The 21,149-nt window shown below is 51.2% G+C and overlaps 2 protein-coding genes across 7 annotated transcripts in view; one reads left to right on the plus strand and one right to left on the minus strand.

The window, feature by feature from the left end:
• Positions 1–2,702, plus strand: part of CLCN1 (chloride voltage-gated channel 1) — a 39,190-nt gene extending 36,488 nt beyond the window's left edge. For all 4 annotated transcript variants that reach the window (XR_012432966.1, XM_045388212.3, XM_045388213.3 and 1 more), the window contains one exon: positions 313–2,702. Coding sequence is in view for 3 of the 4 variants with exons in the window: in XM_045388212.3 (XP_045244147.1) it covers positions 313–684 (372 nt within the window). In the remaining variant the exon portion in view is untranslated. The remainder of the gene's footprint in view (positions 1–312) is intronic.
• On the minus strand, positions 2,248–11,543 carry FAM131B (family with sequence similarity 131 member B). Of its 3 annotated transcripts, XM_045388207.2 has the most exons (8): positions 11,406–11,543; positions 10,843–11,070; positions 8,876–8,985; positions 8,573–8,608; positions 8,167–8,260; positions 7,668–7,865; positions 6,100–6,243; positions 2,248–5,853 (listed from the first exon to the last, which is right to left on the minus strand). In XM_045388207.2, exons 1-8 carry the CDS (start codon positions 11,431–11,433, stop codon positions 5,381–5,383), a joined length of 1,311 nt encoding a protein of 436 aa, XP_045244142.1. In that variant the 5' UTR covers positions 11,434–11,543; the 3' UTR covers positions 2,248–5,380. The 3 variants fall into 3 exon arrangements, with proteins under 3 accessions (XP_045244142.1, XP_045244143.1, XP_045244145.1); XM_045388208.2 differs by lacking the exon at positions 10,843–11,070; XM_045388210.3 differs by lacking the exons at positions 10,843–11,070; positions 11,406–11,543 and adding an exon at positions 11,189–11,340.
• Positions 11,544–21,149: the final 9,606 nt, after the last annotated feature.

Here is a 21,149-nt window from a genome sequence, read left to right on the forward strand (position 1 = left end):
GGGGAAAGCTGTGGAAATAGGGCAGTGGGGGGATGTGGCTGCAGGTGGTCACTAGGAAGGAAGAGGTCACCCAAGGGTCTGAGTCTGGGCAGGTGGATCTTTTGTCACGCCCCTTTTCTTGTCCTTTTTCTGTCTTCTTTCTCTGATTGTTCCTTATTGTCTGTTTCTCTTTCTCCCCCTTTTGCCACTCTGTGTCTTTCCTGTTCTTTGGTCCTTTCATTGTATCTGTTCTTTTCTGTTTGTCTCTCACTGCCCCCATCTTTTTTCTTTTTCCAACTTTTTACCCGCTTTTCCTTTTCCACTGCTCTTCAGCTACAGAAGGCCATTGAGGGGCACACCAAGTCTGGGGTGCAGCTCCGCCCTCCCCTTGCCAGCTTCCGGAACACGACTTCAACTCGAAAGAGTCCCGGGGGACCCCCACCTTCTGCAGAGAACTGGAACCTGCCTGAGGATAGGCCTGGAGCCACTGGAGCAGGGGATGTGACTGCTGCCTCCCCAGAGACCCCTGTGCCATCCCCTTCCCCAGAGCCCCCTCTCTCCCTGGCCCCAGGCAAGGTAGAGGGTGAGCTGGAGGAGCTGGAACTGGTGGAGAGTCCAGGGCTGGAAGAGGAGCTGGCTGACATCTTGCAGGGCCCCAGCCTGCGATCCACAGACGAGGAGGATGAGGATGAATTGATCCTTTGACCCCCTCCCACGACCTCCTCATAAAGACTGTCCAGAGGCCCAGTCTGAGGGTGAACTTGTGTGGGGCAGGGTGCATCCTGAATGTGGCGAGGTCATGCCACATTCCATGCCTCTTCCAGGAATTTTTTAATGTGATAGTGATAGTCTTAAAGGAGGAATCAGCATTTAGGCAGGGAGGAGCCTTGGTCAATTATTTCGACTATTCTCCCCATTCCCAGCCAGGCAGGTGGCCCTAACCCTAGCAAAGCACCCCTGATATTCCATGGGGCTTCCTGAGTGTTCCTGGTATGCAGCAAGGGAATCCCCGGCCTCTCTCTGCCTCCCGCTGCCCCCAACAATTCCCCAGTGCTCTTGTCCCAGTACTGTGCTATCTGTGCCTCAGTGTCTACAAGAGGTGGGGTGAGGGGAGGCCCAGAACGACTGTGGCCCTGTAAGTGCCATGTTGGAGGAGGGGATGGGACCATCCTATGGCCTCAGGCACTGACCACCCCAGAATGTGCCTCCAGTCCAGCCACAGCCGCTTCTCTTGGAGCCCTGCGCTGGCCCACGTCCGCTCCTGCAATCTGCCTCTGACCCCGATGCGTCTCCAGGCCAGGCCGTGACTAGGGCACTGAGAGAAGCAGGTGCCCTGTTGCCCAACAATTGTGCCCCCATGATGTCCGCTGACTCCCTCTGGCAGAAAACCTTCTATTCCACAGCACAGCTCCCTCGCCCTCCAGTGTCCAGGTTACTCCCTAGGAAACACATCCTCCCTCTCTCCACTGTAGTTCTTTTTTTTTTTTTTTTTTTTTTGAGACGGAGTCTCGCTCTGTCCCCCAGGCTGGAGTGCAGTGGCCGGATCTCAGCTCACTGCAAGCTCCGCCTCCCGGGTTTACGCCATTCTCCTGCCTCAGCCTCCCGAGTAGCTGGGACTACAGGTGCCCGCCACCTCGCCCGGCTAGTTTTTTGTATTTTTTAGTACAGACGGGGTTTCACCGTGTTAGCCAGGGTGGTCTCGATCTCCTGACCTTGTGATCCGCCCGTCTCGGCCTCCCAAAGTGCTGGGATTACAGGCTTGAGCCACCGCGCCCGGCTCCACTGTAGTTCTTGACTTGTCCTGCCAAAGGTCAGCTCTGCCCTGGAGCTGCTCTAGCCAGGGCCTCTCCTGCCAAGAATCAGGGCTCAGAGCAGCTAGGTCACTGGGTCACTCAGACACCAGCCCCCTCTTAGACTGGTTCTTCAGATGCCTCTCCTAGGGGTAGAGAGATAGGAGCTAAGCGTCAAGATGGCAGGGCTCTTGAGTGCTGCCTGCACTTGGGACAGTCACATCTTCACCCTCCCCAGATCAGCAGCAGGAAGCCTGGCTGTGCACTCCATTAGCGCGCTTTCTCTACAAAGGGAGGCCAGGTGTTGTGAGCATCCCCAAACCCTTGCTCCGTACCCAAGGTTTTTCTCCCCAAACCTTGCCATCCCGTATGCTTTGCTTAATTCTGCCATTGTGCCCCCACTCCGACATTCTCCTCCTTTGCCTCCCCTGTTCCCAGTCTCCTCCATCCCCCAAATAAGACAGTCACAGCCAGAGGATGCCACCATGTTCTGTTTAGTGTCATTGAACACAGCCTGTAACCTTCTCCAGCATCACGTCCCTCCCACTTCCCCAGGCCAAGAGAGACGCTGAAGCCTGGGTAGGGGACTGGCAGTGGGCATTTGAGCCCATGCCCTTGTGTACATAATCTATAATATTTATATATATTGATATAGAATTCTCTCTGTAATATATGTCATAGAATCTCTCTTGGGCCTGGGGTGGGAATGTCACATTAAGAAAACATGCTGAGATTGGCCATAAAAATGGATATTTCCCAGACCTGGAAGATGGTGTGTGGGATGTATAGGTGAGGTCGAGGAGAAGATACTACTCATTCCCCAGGATCCCCGCTTCAACACGAGGACAAGAAGGAAGGTGTGTGGGGGTGGAGGGGGCAATGGAGGGGAAGAATGGAAGATTTGGATTTTCATTTAATAAAGTCATTTGAAAATGAAAGTGCACCCCCCCCCAAAAAGAAAATCGTTTAGCAAGAGCAGTTTCATTCACAAGAATATAAAAACAGCCCTGTTCCAGGACTGCTGTAAAACGTGCTGCACAGCCTTAACCCCAAAGGAAAAGCCACCCTTTCCCACCCCGCAGCAGCCTCTTCCTGCACATGCCCCTCCCCACCCCCTGAAATAGGCGATAAGCAACCCCCATGCACCCTGCCCCCAGCACCAGAAGAGTCCTAAGATGGTCCCAGGCCAGCTCCTCAGTCTCTCTCTTCAGAGCGGGTGGGAGCTCCTTGCAGAAGACAGACCCCCACCTGACTTCTGTCTGCCAGCACCCTGGGGACACCAGGTTCATGTATGAACCCTGCTAGAGTCCTTCAGACCTTTAGTCATCTTTTGTCAGGGACCATGTGGCTTCCTTGGGAAAGGGAAGGAGGAGTGAAAGCTGCTGTGGTCTACCTTTCCTAACTCCCCCGGGCCTGAGCAAAAAGGAACTGTAATGAATGAACGCACTCAGTGGGTGAGCTGTCCACTGTGGTCTGGGGAGATAATATGGGCACTGAGAGGATGAGATGACAGGAAGAGGTGATGTGGGAATAGCACACATTGGAGAAGGTGAGGAACCAGGGACCCCGAGGAAGGAAGGTCACATGAACATGCAAAACCCCAGAGCTTGCAGCAGGAGATGGGTGGGGAACAGCTGCCAGGGCAGGCATGCTAAACCACCTCTCAGAGTTCCTGGAAATGAGGTCCTGGGACACGGAGTTAGCACATGTTCGCAAGTACAAGAGGACTCTTCCCCTGTACAGGAGGATTCAGTTAGGTGACTGCACCTGCCTTGGCTCACCTTGCCTAAGCCCATGTTTCCTCCAAAAACCAGCCTCAGGATAACCACTGTCCCCCTTCCAGGGAAGACACAGAACCCCTGCCCTGCCTGCATCCCAGGAGTGTGTGTAGGAGAGTATGAACTTGATGGCGGAACAGGATCATAGATGGACAGAAACACCCCAACTCTCAACCTCCTCATTATAAAATAATAAGTTCTGGGACCTGGGGGTGAGGGCAAAGTTTGTGCCCAAGGCTGGGAGAGGACGACAGTGCTCCCTTCCAGCAGGGGATGCAAGTGGTAGAACTCCTGACAGTGTGGGTAGGACACAAGCCTGGGAGCTGGAGCCTTGGAAGGGTGTGAAGAAAGAAAGAGATAGGGCAGTGAGCCTCTTAGGCCTCTCTCTCCTACCCAAACTCTGCCTGTGCCAAGGGCTGGGGAGGGGCTACCCTGGCAGTGGCAGGGCCAAGGGCTCTCCAGCCCACAGCGCCGCTGCTTCGCTCCGCCCGTCCTCTGCCTGTGCTCTTACAGTAGTGCTGGGGTGCATATGCTGCTCAGTCCCCACCAGCATGGATGCCAAGTGTGGGAGGGCAAGCTTGTGTCTCACCATACACCATCCTGGAAAGAAGAATCCGCGAATTTTCCTGTCTTCCTCCGGTAGGAGGCCTGGGGAGGCAGGGAGGACAGCTGTGAAGCTGTTTGGGAGTCCTGGGAGGAGCTGAAGAAGGGGCAGAAGGTGCCGAGTGCCCACCCTGGCCCTCAGCTGCAACCCTGACTGGCTGAGGGAGTGACAGCACCGGACTCCTCCCTCCACCCCACTCAACCCTGAGTGCCCAAGAAGTTATAAAAATGTAGAAAAGGCAAAGAGAAAAGTGTAAACAGCTTCAGAGGACAGGGGTGGATAGGGGGAGACAGCCCTCATGCTCCCCCCGCTGTTGGCGACACCTGCATCCTGCGTTGGTGTATCCAAGACGGGTGTCCCCGCACCCTCCTCAGGGCCAGGCTCCGGGAGCAGGGATGGAAGAAAGCTGAAAGGGAAGCAAGAGCTGGAGCAGCCAGCCCCAGCTGGGTCTTTTCCCAGATCCTTAGGATCCTCCTTTCAGCCATGGGATATTCAAGATCCCAGAGCAAGGGGCTGTGTTTGTTCTTGGTCTCCTCAGTGACTCTTGTCTCTGGGCAGGCCTTGATAGAAAGAACCACGTCTGTGCCCCCTGTAGATCTCAGCTGCCACGTCCACCTCCTCCTCGACTCCTGATCTCAGAAGCCAAATGACCCGCTGAGGCAGCCTCTCCACTCTCCACATGGACGTGCCCTTCAGGCAGCCTCCCCTGTGCCTGTCCAGCCATGTCCAACAGCCCCTAAGGTCTGTTCTCTCAGTAAGGATGATCTGGGGCCACAGCCAGAGAAAACAGAGTTGGGAAAAGCAAGAGTGAAATGGAGAAAGGAGGCATTCAGACAGCACAGTTATGGCTCCTGGAAGACGAAATCGGGGAGTGAAGAACTGAGATCCAGTCTTGAGCACAGCTGCACTGCCCCCGTCTTCAGGGTGCACACACTGGAGGCTTTGTCAGCACAGACCCAGAAGCCCGCAGCCCAGGTCCTTCTCCACAGTCACACCAAGCTCATGGCCATCTAGTTGCCCAGGTCTCAGTTCCCAGGCCTGTGGGTTTCTAGAGTGTAAGCCTGGATAAAATCCCATCCTGGTCCTCCATTTCCGGGAGAGGACTGGAAGCTCCTGGGTTCCCCAATGTTGTCTGCCTGGTTTCAGCTGTACTGCTGGGGGGAGGGAATGTATGGGTCACAGCCATGGCCCTCAGGTGGGAGTGGACGGCAGGGCATTGGGGGAGGAAGCTAGTTGTTGGTCTCGCCTTCCTCCTCATCAAATGACTGCACACCTGAGGATGTGACGTCAGACACCTTCCGGCTGAGAGCGGTAGACATCTCAGGGTCTTCTCTTGGGGAAAGTGACTCCAGATCCCGGCATCCTGCATCCTCTTCCTCCTCAGGGGCCAATGGCCTCTTCTCCTCCTCGGCAGGGCCCCTTGCCAGGTCCACCGCACCTACCCCTGGAGCCCAGTCAGTGTCTCCCCCCAGCAAAGGTGGAGGCTCCAGAGCAGAGTATCCTGAAGCCGGTTGGGAAGGTCCCATTTCATGCAAGCTGGGTTGTGAGTCATCAAATGCAGGCCCCAGATAGGATCCTGTGGCTGGAGAGGCAATGAGGGACTGGTCGCTGGCTTCCCAGGCATCTGACGACCCCAGACAGTACATACCCTGGGACACGTAAGAGTGAGGCCATCCATCCATGGGGGCTTGAGCCAGGGCATCTGGAAAAAGAATCCTGGGGGTCAGTGGGGTCACAAAATGTCAAGAGCAGGAATGACAGCACAGACAGCACAAGAGACAGCACAGAGAACCGGGAGTAAGACACAGAGCGCACAGGGAGTAGGGAGGACAATGGGAAAGCCGAGATGGACAAGGAAGTCTTAAAAGAATGGAGCTGAGTGGAGGCAGCTGAGATAGTTGGGGAGGCCTTGCAGGCTCCAGAGGTTGGATTCCGGAACATCTCTCACCCTGACTCTCCATCAATTCCTGGTAGTTGTCACTGTAGTTGCAGCCCAATGGCTCCTGGGTGGAGTTCACACTCATGTCCTCACCATCCATGGAAGACCAGGCCATGAGTGTGGCCTCAGAGATAGCAAACTGCTCCATGACACCTGCAGGAAGAAATGCAACGACCACAAAATATCTCACGAAATCTTTAGACACGTGCGTGGGGTAGGAAGACATCTTAGTGAGGCATTGTTCAGTAGAAATACCATGCAAGCCACTTATATCATTTTAAGTTTTCCAGTTGCCACATTTAAAATTAAAAAGAAACAGGTTAAATCAATTGAAATAATAGAACTTATTTAATTCGATATATAAAAAGATTTTCATCTCAACATATAATCGAAATAAAAGTCATTAGTGAGATATTTTACATTATTTTATTTATATGAAGCATTTGAGATCCAGCTGGTATTTTACACTTAAAAGCACATCTCCATTCAGAAGAGCCACATACCAAGTTCTCAATAACCACATGAGGCCAGTAGCTAATGTACTGGACAGCACAGCCTTTGTGTATGTCCCCAGAGAATGGAGTATTGTGGGGGACTTCCTAAAAAGTCAGATTTAGGATTCCTAGGGGAAAGAGTTACGGGTCTTCTGGTGAGATATCCTAAGAGATTCAAATTCGGGATTTCCAGAAATTTATCTTTGGAGGTTTTTAGGAATTGCAATCTAGAGAGTAGATTTCAAGATCAACAGAGACCCCCAAGAGAGCATCGTGGGCTTGTGGGTCCACCATGATATAAAACTGGAAGTTCAAGGGATTGGAAGGAAAAGGGGATGGGTAGACTTTTCCTATAGGGATGGGATCCCTATTCTAGTCAAATCCATGAGTGCGTTGAAGCTGGTACTGCCCCTGGCCCCCACCCTACATGTTTGTGACCCTCTTCACTGATATTTCTCCTCCCACCCGTATCACCAACACAACGATACTTCCTTTCTCTTCCAGACCTATCCCTTTCTAGGCATCTTATTTAGACCTGCACTAGGGCTTGGCCACTCTTGTAGGCACATTGCATGCCTGTTATCAGACCTACACTACTTTCCTGGAATTAAACCTCTTCTGTAGGCCTCCCATCTCCTCACACAGTTCCCTTAATCTTCTAGTGGTTGTCACAAGTAATGAGTCTAGTAGGTGAATTCATGACTCGAAATGCTAAGGGGCAAAGACTAAAAGAAATCCCCAAGGTCTTTCTTTCTTTCAAAGACCAAGGCCTGCCCTTTTTTTTTCCTGCACTTGAGGGAGTTCAGGGTTTGGACAGTCTCATGATGAGGAGAGAAGGCATCTGGGATGGGTGGACCCACAAATCCCCATCTAATTCCACTCATTTTCTGAGATGATTATAAAAATATGTTTAAGAGCACTAATTTGAATTAGCACATCAAAATATTTAGAATTAGAGCTGTTTGGGAAATGTGAATCTATGGTCAAAATATGGATGGAGCTAATTCTGCCACAGGGGATGAGGTTGGAGGCCATCCACCTCATCCTGAAAATGTGTCTCTTGAGGCTTTAGGGTGCACATACCTGCTAGAAAACGTGCCTCCTTCTCGCCATCGCTGAGATCGGAGTAGGCATCCGTATCCCTGCGCACGGCCTCATGGCTGTGTTGTGGCTGAACAGCTGGTGTCTTCCCCCAGCCCTGCCACTCAATCATGTGGGCCACCCGGCCTTGCCCCATGGCTGTGGGCTTTGTCACGTGGTCTTTCATGCTCCGCGAGATCCCTACAGGGCCAGACATTTCCCACATCCTCCAGAATATCACACAACACCCATAACCAGACCCTCCCCATTCCTCCCACCCCAGCCCCATGAGACTCCATCCCACTGGGGCAGGCTCCCCTAAGGACTCCATAGATGGGGTGGTGGGGGGAATGGCCTGGAAGATGGGAGGCTTGACAGAAGGGTGAATAGGTCAGGGTGTGAGGATGAGGGTCTTCATCAACCTCGAAGGAGCAGGGAGACTGAGCCAAGGAGTCTGTCAGCATTATTTTGTCTGAAGGCATTCCTACATCGGGAGTCTCACCTGAGAACGACGACTTGGCCAGGGCCCCAATGCCATAGGCGTTAGAGTTTCGCTTAAGCTTCGGAAGAATGGAAGTGGTGTCCTCCATGGAGAGCTGGGTTGGGAACGTGGGAGGAAGGGCAGAGAAATAAGAAGGTACGGGCGTGCTTTATACTTGGAGAAGGTTCATGGTTTCCAGGAAAAAGTATTTGAGCTAGGGCAGATGATAAGGAAAGCTACTATACCCAAGAGTCCCAAGGAGGGATATACCCCCAGTGCCCTGGAAAGCTGGGGCACAGGTTGAGAATGTGAGGGCTCACAGTGCCTGTTGGAGCCAAGGAATACCGTGCTCATTGGAAGGTGCAAGGGAGAAGATAAGGAGGAGGAGTTCGGGAGGATGGGGAGGTCTGGGGGCAGCTGCACTCACGTTGATGCCGTCCCAGGAGAAATCAGTTCGAGTTTGCTGTGGAGAGAGGAAAGGGAATAGGCATCCCAGTCACTCACAGGAATGCAAGGAAGCCCCGTTCCTCAGAGGGCCTTCCACGAGTGTGGGATGTGAGGGCTTTCCTGAGGTTGACACCACTGCCTGGGTTCTCCGTGTGGACTGCTTGGCATGTGTTGTGAGAAATGTTCTGTAGACGTGTCAGTCTGAAGGAGTGTTTAGGTTGTTGCCCTGGAATTGAGGAAGTGCAGGCAGCTAGAGACTCGGGGTGGCTGAGTGAGGTCTCACCTCAGTCGATGGCCGATGGAGGCTGCTCCCGTGCAGTGAGCTGGTGCTGTCCATGTTGATTTGATCGACATCCTTCAGGCCCTTCCAATCCACTGCAATCACCTCGTTCCCTGAGGGGGCCAGAAAGTTAGCTGCCCGCCCTCACCTCCCTGTGCAGCCGAGGTGACACCCTGGGGCCAGCCCTTCACACCCCTCCCTTACCCCAGCTGCCCATTTCCTCTTATATTCCTGCGCTCTCCAAATTCTAGGAGAGACAAGTGGTAATGCTGAGCCCAAATATCCAGTTTTAGCTCAACCAAGAATAGTGCACTCAGAAAAACTGATATATGGCCTTATTTGTTGTTGTTTATGTGGAGGGGCAGAGGTTGGGTTTTATCAGAAAATCAATTCTTATTCCTTCCTGAGGACTCTTGGAGGGTTTCTGTATGGGAGCTGGGCTGTTCTCTATTACAAGTCTATAGATAAGGGCAGAACTGCTCTAGTGAAGGGCTTTTCTCTAGGCTTAGGGTGGCAGGGATGTGTCTCCCACTGTGGGCCCTTCCTAAGCATCCGTGAGTCTGACTGACTGGAAGAGGACTCCTGGGAATTGAGGCAGGAGTTGGATAGCAAGGAGCTGGGTGTGTCCTCCCAGAAAGAGTGAGCGGAGAAGCCAAGGGTGACCTGGAGGCATTTCACCTGACTGTAGGGAGACAAGTGATGGATTAAAGTGGAGGGAAGGTGGGGAGCACAAGGAGAAGAGAGAACTTTTAAAAATAGGAATTAAGAAAATAGGAATTCAAGTCAGAGAGAAGACAGAAGATGGTGGGAGGGGTGGACAGGGTCTGAGGGCTGAGTGGGAAACTGCAGGACTCAGGGGAAGGAGGGTGCTTGTTAGAGCCAGGACAGAGCTCCTGGTGGAGACTCCTGGACTGAGGGCAGGATGGTGCTCCGGGAAGTCTTGGGGAAGAACAGCTTGGGTCTTCCTACAGGGACTATTCAAGCATCAGATGACTGCCTGAACCATCTGACCATACAGACCCTTTATACTTATGAGGTTTTACAATTGTGAGTTTAGGGTCAGCTCCATTTTTGGGAAGGGGAGCATTGAATGGGGCTGGGCACGAGGAGGCGTTCCGCACATCAGCAGGGGTGGGGGAAAGGAAGGGGCTGGTGAACTGGACTGAGGAGGGAGGACCCTCCAAAGTTGGCCTGCTCTTCCCTGGGGCTCCGCGGGGTGGTGACTGGGGGAAAAGAGAAAAGATGGCCCTCGGGACACAGCAGGAATGGGGCAGGCGGAGAAGAGCCTAAGGAGAAGGGAGACAGGGGAGGGCAGCGGCGGGGGGAGAGGGGAGCGGGGGGTGGCCTTTGTGGGAGACGGAGAGCTGAGTCAGAGCTGTGGGGGGCAGCGGGGAGGGAGAGAGCCAGGGAGAAGGGGTGAAAGCAGAGGAGGAGGGGGTATCCATGGAAATAAACCGGTCTCAGGGAAATCAGGCTTCTGGAGAGTGAGTGTGTTTGTAATAATAATACGAATTATTCTCTCAGCCTGAGGTCACCAGGAGGTGTAGGCGGGAGAAATTGGGAGTTGGAAAGGGGAAGAATGGGGGAGGGGGTGGGAGAGGGCTGGATGAATTCGCTGAGCGGCGAGAGCGGAGTGGATGCCTGGGTGGGGGTCTGGGGCGGTAGCCAGGCAGAAGCTGGAGGGAGAAGGTGGATTAGGAGGCGCCTCTCTTCCCTCCCCGCGTCAAAGGTAAATAAAGAGCCGGCCCCGCCCCGCCGGCCCCCGCTGACAGGTGCCGGCGGGTCCCCGGCTGCCAAGGCAGGGCCGGCCCCACCCTCCCGGGCCGCGCGCTCCCGACCCCTCTCAGCGCCTCGAAGCCCCCACCTCCTCCCCGCGTCCCCCAGCCCCTTCCCTCCACCCGGCCCTGGCCCGGTCCCTCCGGGCGTGGAACCCGGGCTCATCCCGCCCCCGCCCCAGAGGGAAAACGCACGTGAACAAAGCGAATCGGAGGAGGCAGGAACGACAGAAAAAGGCAACGGAGAGGGAGAGAGATGGGGCAAAGCACCCGAGCCAGATGGAGGCGGCAGCAGGGGGTGGCGTGGGGGGCGTGCGAAAGAGACTCGGGGCTGGCGCGGAGGCCGGGGGTCCTTCGCGGGGGGCTGCTCCGGAGTGGGGAATGCGAGGAGGCGCTGGGGACGGCGGAGCAGAGGTGGATGGCCTGGAGGGGCAGGGATGAGGGGACCGAGCGTCGGGCCGAGCGTCGGAGGAGAGGAGAGGAGGACGATGGAGAGGATGGAGAGGACCGCGCCTGCGGGAGGGCGACGGGGAGAACGAACCGAGCCGAGCGGGATGACAGCCCCGGAGGCGCGAGAGGAGAGCGGGCAGGAAGGAGGGACAGAGGGACCGCGGGCGGACGGAGGGAAAGTGAAGGAGCTAGCAGGGCAAGGCGGGTGCGGAGCGGGGCGCCCGGACGCGCGAGGAGAGGGATGGGGGAGGGGGTGGGAGGGCGGCCCGGGGGGCCCAGCCCTGTCCCCGCCCGGCCGCGGTACCCACCCACAGTCCGGGAGCCGATGCAGCCCATGGCTCCGGGGGCCGCCGGACCGGGCCCTCACCGACTCGGGGCGCGCGCCGGGGGGAGCACCGGGAGCCGCGCCGCCGCCCCAGCCGCTCTGCAGCGCCGCGGCTGTCTCCGCTCGGCTCCGCTCCCCCCTCCCCTCTCCATCCCTCCCCACGGCAGCTCCGTCGCCGCCGCCGCTGCCGCCGCCGCCGCCGCCTGGCTCCCCCGCCCCGGCTCTGCTCGCCGCGGCCGGGGAGGGGGCGGCCCGGGGATTGGCTGCGCCCCACGCCTCCCCGCCCCTGCCCCGGCCGTGCCGCGGCGCTCCCTCGGGGATCTGGGGCCCCCGCCGCCGCGCCCCCCCGCCGCCGCGCCCCCCCGCCTGCCCGTGCCCAGCCCCTTTCCCGGGGCTCTCGCCTGGAGAACCCCGGCTTGGGTTTCGGGAGCCGGGGCACGAACCCAGGGCCTACCCCGAGGTTCTGGTTGATGGATTTTGCGGGCTGGGGGCAGGGGATGCCCTGAGAGGAAGTGGGGTGGTGGTGAGAATAAAGCCGGGCCGAAGGGCCTTTGGCCACCAAATTCCGCAAACACTTGTTTTCTTCCTGGGGCCGCATCTGGGACACACACAGAAACGTGATTGGACACAGCTTTGGGCTCTGCGTTTCAAGTGCGCTATTTTGTCCACCCAAACAGAACATGAAGTCTTTGCAAGTGGATCGTGTGGGTCACTTCTCTATGCTCGCTGGACATTCAGGGGTGGGTGTGGGGATTTGCAGATAGTCGAGCTCCAGGCCTGGTTGGGGATGGGAGAGTATGACGAGCATAGTTTATTCGCAGTAGACTAACAACAATGTCAGGACCCGAGGCTGGCTAGAAGACATCGTCTTGAATCCAATTTAACTTTTCTGAGACGTGGTCTTCTTGGACAAATGAAAGCAAGGCGGTCCCGAAGCAGCAAAGAGAAAGATTGGCCTCTGGCTCGTGGGATGGGGCCAGGTAGATACATGGGGAGGAGATGAAGGTCTAAGTTGCAAGGGTTAAGTGAGCACTTTGGTTACACCAGGCAAGAAGTGGAGTCCAGAAAAGATGTATGAGAAAGGGCAAGAAGACCTTTTTGTCTAAGCTGTACCCAGAAAGCCCAAAGTGTGAGAGAGTGGGCAGGCGGGCATTCACAGAAGCAAGTGCCCATCCAGGCTCTGACTGCACCTCGCCCATTTTTGGTCCCTCCGAGGTTGCAGAGAGAGAAGGTAATGGGCCAGGGGTCCCCGATGTGGGCTCCTAACAGGGAAACTAAGTCTTATGGATGTAACTTTGTAACCTTTAGATTGTGAGTGGAGAGCTACATCCCATGGGGTGGCAGATGAAAATGTGGGAGAAGACGCTAACAATTGAATTGCAGATTGGGGAGATGGGATTATGGTGAGAGAATCCACCTTTGGTGTATGTGCATGAAGAAATAAACCAAATCTACATCTATAAAACTGCGGGAAGGAAAGAGATAATAATCAGTTGCAGGTCTGCTTAGATTTTAATCGTTTAGTGTCGTTTGTGGCAGGATCTGCCACCTTATTTCAACAGTGGAGAGAATTAGAAAGCATTTTCTTTTTTCATATCTACTATTGTTGGTTATATAAAAGAAGTATCGGTTTCTGCTCTCATGGAATATGCTGTCCAGTTGCAAAGGAAAGAAGATGGAGAGATGATTTAGAAAAAAAAAGGAACAAAGAACCTCCATTATTCTAGTTGCCCACATATCCCTATTATTTGAGCAGAGAAAACACGACAGGGGACTGACCAGGTAATGAGGCAATGGACCACGTGGCCATTATGCTCTTGCCTTCCCACCTGAAACTTCTGTCTCCTTATGGCTCTCCCTGAGTAATACATATATTTATATATGGCTATGTATCTCTTACTGTGGTCCCAACTTGGATGCAAACCCCTCCCCTTGGTCTCCTTAACACAACTATATAAGGCTGCATTTATCCAAATGATTTAACACGAGGGATTCCAGGTCTTGGAGACTCAGTCCCATCTCTCATTCTGTCTTGAAGGTATTTCCAGTCCCTCCCCGCTACCCACACACAAAAAAGTAGAATATTCTAGGCATATTCCTGGCCAGCTTCCTTCCTGCTCCCTGCAGGGCTTCTTATACAAAGGTTCTGCTACTTCTCACTAGTTAGGGCCATTGTCCCAGTCTCCTTGCCATCTTCTAAGCCAAGGCCAAAGATCCTAGTTCTAGTATGAACTGGAACAACCCTTCTTGAGGACAATTTGACAGTACTGATAAAAAAAAAATCTTTAAAATATCTATCGCTGTTGTGGTTGTTACTGAATTGTCCTATGACTATTCCCTTTATAGGAATATTCCAAAGAAATAAAAATAGAATGTGGACAACAATTTAACTACAGCACTCATCAGAGCACTGTTTACATGATAAGGAAGGTTATACACAACCTATACATTCAAACCTGGGGATGTATTAAATAAATTATGGTATACATCCATAATAGAATATTAGGCAGACATTAATAATATCTTATGACTGCATTTGTTGAAATGGAAACTTGTTCATGGCCTATTGTGACACTGTAAAACAATAGGCTATAAGAATTAGAGTATACCCATTTTTCTTTAACAATTACACACAGGCAGTCGCCGTGGCTTGCGCTTGTAATCCCAGCACTCTGGGAGGCCAAGGTGTGCAAATAACTTGAGCCCAGGAGTTTGAAAGCAGAGGGCAACAGGGTAAAACCTTGTCTCTACAAAAAATACAAAATTAGCGGGGTGTGTGTGCCAGGTGCCTGTGGGCCCAGTTACTCAGGGGGCAGAGGTAGAAGAATTGCTTAAGCCAGTGAGGTCAAGGCTGCAGTGAGCCAGGATTGCACCACTGCATTCCAGCCTGGGTGACAAACAAATTACACACACACACACACACACACACACACACACACACACACACATTCCTCCTGTCTTGTCGTTCTTTCCATCCCAAGTAGTTTATGGGAAAGCCTGTGTAAGTCTCTGCCGCCACTCAAAGGTTTTAGTTCGACAATGAAATCAGTATATTAACCAGTTCATTTCCAAAGTCTAAAAATATAGGACTTTGGCAGAATGCCCCCACTGTGGTGCTGGCACTTCCTAACCCTTCCCCTTTGAGACACAGCCCCAAGGTGAGACTATGCCTTCCATTCTCTCTGTTGTTGCTGGTGTGTGTTCCTAATCTCCTGTGGATAGTTCTTGGACAAAAGGAACCAATCAAGTTCAGCGACAGTACTATCTAAAACTGAGATTCTTGTCCCAGGACCCATGGACAGAACCCAGAATCTATAACTGTGGATGGGAAAAATTCCATTTTTACATTCAGTCACTTGTAACTGAAATTCCCCATTTACCTCAGTTATACAAGTAGACAGAAAACCACAGTAGTATTTGAGGTATTGTATCATACTGTGTCTTAATCAAATAGAAGTCACAGATGTTTGTATTACCTGAAGATTTTTTACAATATCCTTTAATGTCTATCACTACTTTGAAATTATGGTAGTATTAAACCTGCCTCTACCTTTTCTGATTTAATGCTTCCATAAAAGGAAGCAGATGTATTATGATATCACAATTTTATAACTACATTTTGATATAGTTGATTTCCTTTGTAATTATATGTATTTTACTTTATACTTTTAATATTATTTTGAGAGGGAAGCATGGACTTTCCAGGTTGCCAAAGAGGTCCGGGGCACATAAATGTTTAAGAACTTCTGGACTTAAAATACATATTCAGTTGGGGGGGTTCACTAATTCTGCAGGGGCTTAACCCGCAGATAAAATGATCAGGCAAGACACTTATCCCATTTTGCAGCTAGGGTCTCCAGGGACAACTGTAGGTACTTCAGTGGTACCTGTAGGATTGAAAGAAGGTACCAAAGCTTCACATCCATCCCAACAAATGGAGAGACGGCTGCAAAATACAACTTAATCAAGTGTTCCTTTTATTTTATTGGGATATATTAGATCAAAGTTAAAGGTCTATGAAAATATTCAATTGAGAAGGGGAGGCTCAAAGTATAAGAGAAGGGAAGATTAATCAATATTGAATGTAAATTCCTAAAACCACCTCAAGAGATGGGAGCAGAGCTCAGGGAGGGGGATGAGACTATACGGGAGGAGTCCAGCTCTTCTTCCAGCAGCAGGGAAGACGGGGCAGATGCCAGTGGGCTGCATGTTTAGTGTCGGGAGAATGAGGGATTCCCGTCTGACGACATCTACTTTTCTCTGACAAGTAGGAGGCGAGATCATCTATTGAGAGTCAGAAGGAGAGAGATAGGGAAAAAAATAAAACGCACTTTAAAGTGCAAATATCAATTTACAATTGATTTAAAGAATAGAGTTTTCAGTCTATTCTTACAAACCTCTAAGAAAGATATTCTTTCTGCCTTGCAGTTGAGAGAACTGGGACTGAGAATTCAGTTAACTTCCTTTTCCCTAAGATTTCCCTTGGAAAGAGAAAGAGCTAGCACCTTTTGTGTGTGTGTGTGTGTGTTTAATTTTGTTTTGTTTTTGAGACAGGGTTTCACGCTCACCAGGCTAGAGAGCAATGGCGTGATCATAGCTCACTGCAGCCTCAAGCTCCTGGGCTCAAGTGATCCTTCTGCCTCAGCCTCCTAAGTTGATGGGACTGCAGGCATGTGCCCCAACACTCAGCTAATTTTTTGTATGTGCATATTTTAGTAGAGATGGGATTTCACCATGTTGCCCAGGCTGGCCTAGAACTCCTGGCCTCAAGCGATCCACCCGCCTTGGCCTCCCAAAGGGCTGGGATTACAGGCGTGAGCCACCACACCTGGCCTACTCGGCTAATTTTTAAACTTTTTATTTTTGTAGACAGGGTCTCACTGTATGGCCCAGGCTGATCTTGAACTCCTGGCCTCAAGCAATCTTCCTACCGCAGGATCCCAAAATCCTTGAATTATGGTCGTGAGCCACTGCACCTGGCCAAAAGAGCCAGCATTTAAACTCAGCTCCTCAGATGGAAAATCCATTCCGGATGTTGTAGAAAGTGCTTTATTTGTTCACTTAAAAAAATTAAAGTTACTCAGTTCAGGACATTTAAGTGGATACACATTCTTTCACGCTTGTCTTTCTCTAATTAAGGTGGGACCATAAGCTGAAGAGAGGAATACATCTATCTACATTTCTAAATTTTGAAATGGAAAAGCAATGATCTTTCTTCAGAGTGGTTTGTAGCAATAACTCTTTGGTGCTTTCATAAAATACTGATGATAAGTGTCTTAGTCCCTACTTATCAATGTCCTTGTATGGTGTCAGAGTCTCTATCTTGAGGCAGCCCTGAAGATCAGTCAGCTCTGGGGCACTCCTAGTGGTTCTCAAATACCCTGTTTGCTACAGGTCAAAAGTGAGAGTGCTGATGCTGGAGAACTTGTAAGAACAGTTTTGGGGACTGGGTGGAAATCACAACGGTCAGTAACAGAGGTCTATATTCTTTTTTTTTTTTTTTTTTTTTTTTTTTTTGAGATGGAGTCTTGCTCTATTGCCCAGGCTGGAGTGCAGTGGTGAGATCTCGGGTCACTGCAACCTCCGCCTCCCAAGTTCAAGCAACTCTACTGCCTTAGCTTCTAGAGTAGCTGGGACTACAGGCACCCGACTAGCTAATTTTTGTATTTTTAGTAGAGATGGGGTTTCACCGTGTTGACCAGGCTGGTCTCGAACTCCTGACCTCTGGTGATCCGCCTGCCTCAGCCTCCCAAAGTGCTGGGATTACAGGCGTGAGCCACTGCACCCAGCCTGAGGTCTATTTTCTTTAAAATCAGAGTGATTTCCTAAACACTCAGTCAACAGGGGGACCAAGAGTGGGGTTTAGGGGCATTAGGGTGCTGACAAGGGACCCCATTCATACACAGGGGCAGACTCAGAGGCAAGTCATGGATGAGTGCAGGTGTTCGCAGTGTGTAAGCTGTATTCCCACAGAGTAGGAAGTGGCCATAGAATCTGTCCTAGTGGTTGATTTAGTTCTCTCCCCGACCCCTACCTGCCATCTCCAGCTGGGTTCCCAGAGTAATCAACAGATGAGGGTCCTGGCCATTGTGCTGGGGCACAGCAAGTTTGCTGAGGAAGGATGGCTCAGCCAGTTATAGAGGATGAGAGAGTCCATGGCAGAAGTTCTATGGTTTCAGTGTCGGTGGTGGAGACAAAAAGGCCTCACATTACCAATCTCTGATCTATTGGACACTATGAAAGATAGACCAGCACAGGTCATGCTCATTTGACTTTCAGATAAGGCTTGAAATATTGTAAAATATTGGGGATCTAAGGTGAGCTCACTCCCATTTTTAGTTAGATAAGAAAGCTTATTGCCAGGGTCGTGGCTCACGCCTATAATTCCAGCACTTTGGGAGGCCAAGGCGGGCAGATCACGAGGTCAGGAGTTTGAGACCAGCCTGACCAACACGGTGAAACCCTGTCTCTACTAAAAATACAAAAATTAGCTGGGTGTGGTGGTGCATACCTTTAATCCCAGCTACTCAGGAGGCTGAGGCAGAAGAATTGCTTGAACTCAGGAGGCGGAGGTTGCAGTGAGCCGAGGTCATGCCACCACACTCCTGGGTAACAGAGCAAGACTCCGTCTCCAAAAAAAAAAAAAAAAGAAAGAAAAAGAAAAAGAAAGCTTACCAGCATGGGCAAAGGTGGCAGACACATTCTCCTTGGTGCAGTCCCCAGGTCTCCATGAGCCAAAGCCCTCCTGCATGGGCAGGTCAACGTCCCCAAATCACGTTCCGCAGGATTCAGCAGAAGAGAGTGCCCAGACAACTGCTTCTTTGGTGACTGTCATAGAGCCTATGCTTCAGGTGACCAAGGGGATGCATTTGCCCTGTGTTTTCTTTAGGAAGCAGGTCTGTGGGAAAGCCTGCAACCCCTACTGCAGATTTAGGGGTTCCATCCAAACATTCTGATGACAAAAGTCAAGCCAGGGATCCTGCATATCTGCCAGAAAGCCTGGAAGAATGTCAGCACTTTCCTGCTGCTTCCTAGTCAGGCCCAAAGCACACACAGCGCCTCGGGGTGTCCTCGCCATGACCAGGCCACAAGCAGCAGCGACCAGGCAGGATGCCAGGACCAAGGAGGCAGGGCATAGAGTGTGGGCAACCATGAGTCAGAGGCCAGGTGGACAGTAAAAAATGGAGTTCCTCAATCCCAGAGAGAGGAACCATATGGGATCTTTCAAGGTCAAGCAAATCCCAGAGCATTGACAAAGAGAGGGAAAGATCAAATATGGAATCCAAGGCAGTTGTTTGTTCCAGCCTCAGTAGGCCTATCTGCCAGTTTTATACTCCTTCCTCCATGGAGAACCAATGAGAACCGGAACTGGAAGGCTTGTCCTGATCGTCTCCAGTAGCTGCCTGTCTAGTACTTATGAACTCAGGCGAGAGGGGCAGCAGATGTCATATCACACCACTGGAGCCTCCCTGTCTCCCCTGCTCAGACCCCTTAGCCCTCACCTTGATGCACACTCCTCTAGGAGAGAGCTCCTGCCTTATGCTTATAAGCCATCCTCCCCAGCTTCTGCCTCTAAACCGCAGCCTGGTGGTTGAGGCTCTATCAACCTGTCAGACTTCTCTATCACCAGGCACAGCTGACAGCCTACCTCTCAGATTCCTGATATATTTTCCTTCTGGGTTCCCCAATTCTTTTCCTTCGCTAGCTTTTGGAATATCCTGCAACTTCAGCTTGGATTTCTCTTGCAAACACTTGTTTGGGCGGAGATCTGTTTCAGCTACAAAGTCTAACTATCCTTTCCCACAACTGGTCCTGTTCCTAAACAGTGTGTTTAATACATAATGGGTAGTTGTAGCTCCAGTTGGCTATGTCCTTATTTAAGTGAGGCAATCAAGTCCAGAGAAAAAACAGTGAAGGCATTTTCCTGACAATGAAAGAGTGGTGGATATATAGGGCATTAGTTACAGATGACTGAGTATTAAAACTAGGTGAGTACTTAGAAATCAAGTTCCTTGGCCGGGTGCAGTGGCTCATGCCTGTAATCCCAGCTTTTTGGGAGGCCGAGGCGGGTGGATCACGAGGTCAGGAGATCGAGACCATGCTGGCTAACTCGGTGAAATCCCGTCTCTACTAAAAATATAAAACATTGGCCAGGCGTGGTGGCGGACGCCTGTAGTCCCGGCTACTTAGGAGGCTGAGGCAGGAGAATGGCATGAATGCAAGGCGAAGCTTGCAATGAGCCGAGATCGCGCCACTGCACTCCAGGCTGGGCGACAGAGCAAGACTCCATCTCAAAAAAAAAAAAAAAAAAAAAAGAGAAAGAAAAGAAATCAAGTTCCTTGCTGTACTTCCACAGACAAGGAAAATCCACCTCTCAGATTTTTACAGTCACACAGTTAGTAAGTGGCTGAGTTAGTAAGTGGTTGAACTGCAACCAAAATTCAGGTCCTCTAATTCTTAGTCTAACATTCTTCTCCTTATCCTATGATGCATCTCTAAAGCTATGTTATATTATTTTTCTATGATTTTTATTATAACATTAAGCCCTGTTGAAATAAGCTCAGGCCTCATAATCTTTTTGCTCATGGAGACTGTTCAACTCCTTGCAGATAAAACGAGTTAAAAAAATGTTTTGGCCAGGCGCAGTGGCTCACACCTGTAATCCCAGCACTTTGGGAGGCCGAGGCGGATGGATCATTTGAGGTCAGGAGTTCGAGACTAGCCTGGCTAACATGGTGAAACCCTGTCTCTATCAAAAATACAAAAATTAGCCAGGCATGGTGGCGCACACCTGTATTCCCAGCTACTCAGGAGGCTGAGGCAGGAGAATTGCTTGAACCCTGGAGGCGGAGGTTGCAGTGAGCTGAGATCGCACCACTGCACTCCAGCCTGGGCGACAGAGCAAGACTCCATCTCAAAAAAAAAAAAAAAAAAAAAAAAGTTTTAAGAGTGTGGATCTCCTCATAAGCATTCTTACCAACCACAATAAAATTACAAGAAAAAAAAAGCCATTGTTCTTTCTAACTTAGCAGTTCAGAGCTCATTTAAGAATGGGTATGTAATCCTAGTGTGTAGGTTCAGACCACTGTTTGGTTAAGGTTTTGTGACGGTGATAAGCTAATAGGGACAAGGCATTGCTCTCCTGGGTGGGGATCTACTTGAAAGCTGTTCACTCACTGAATCAATCAATCACAATTATCCTGCCAGGGGACCCACGTGGGCAGGAAAGTCCAAAGGACACTGGAAATTTTGAATGCCACGTGATGGGTGTGTTTCTCTCTTTAACTTAAAGAAAAATTTCCTTTCCAACTTCTTTGTTCATGTATATGCATGAGGTGGCTACTGGTAGTCAAGGCCGAATTTTATTACTGATGGTGGAAAACTGTGTTGGGGGCAGGGCCAAGGAATGCAAGCAATGTCTTCCTTCTAAGGTGGGAGCTGGAATTTGCCCCTTGATCTTTCTCTTCCTGGATCTCTAGTTCCTCTCACAGTCAAAATTCTTGAAAGAGCTGCCAACACTCATCTTCTCCATTTCCTCACTTCTCTGCACTCTTCAACTCACCCAATCTGGCATCTTCACTCTACTGAAGCAGCTCACACAGGGGGCTCCCCTGTCCGAGGCGATTGAACCAAAGCAACTCCATCTTGAATAGGAGCTGGTTAAAATAAGGCTAAGACCTGCTGGGCTGTGTTCCCAGACGGTTATGGCATTCTAAGACACAGGATG

The sequence above is a fragment of the Macaca fascicularis genome, chromosome 3 (assembly GCF_037993035.2).
Source record: "Macaca fascicularis isolate 582-1 chromosome 3, T2T-MFA8v1.1".
Taxonomy (NCBI): Eukaryota; Metazoa; Chordata; class Mammalia; order Primates; family Cercopithecidae; genus Macaca; species Macaca fascicularis.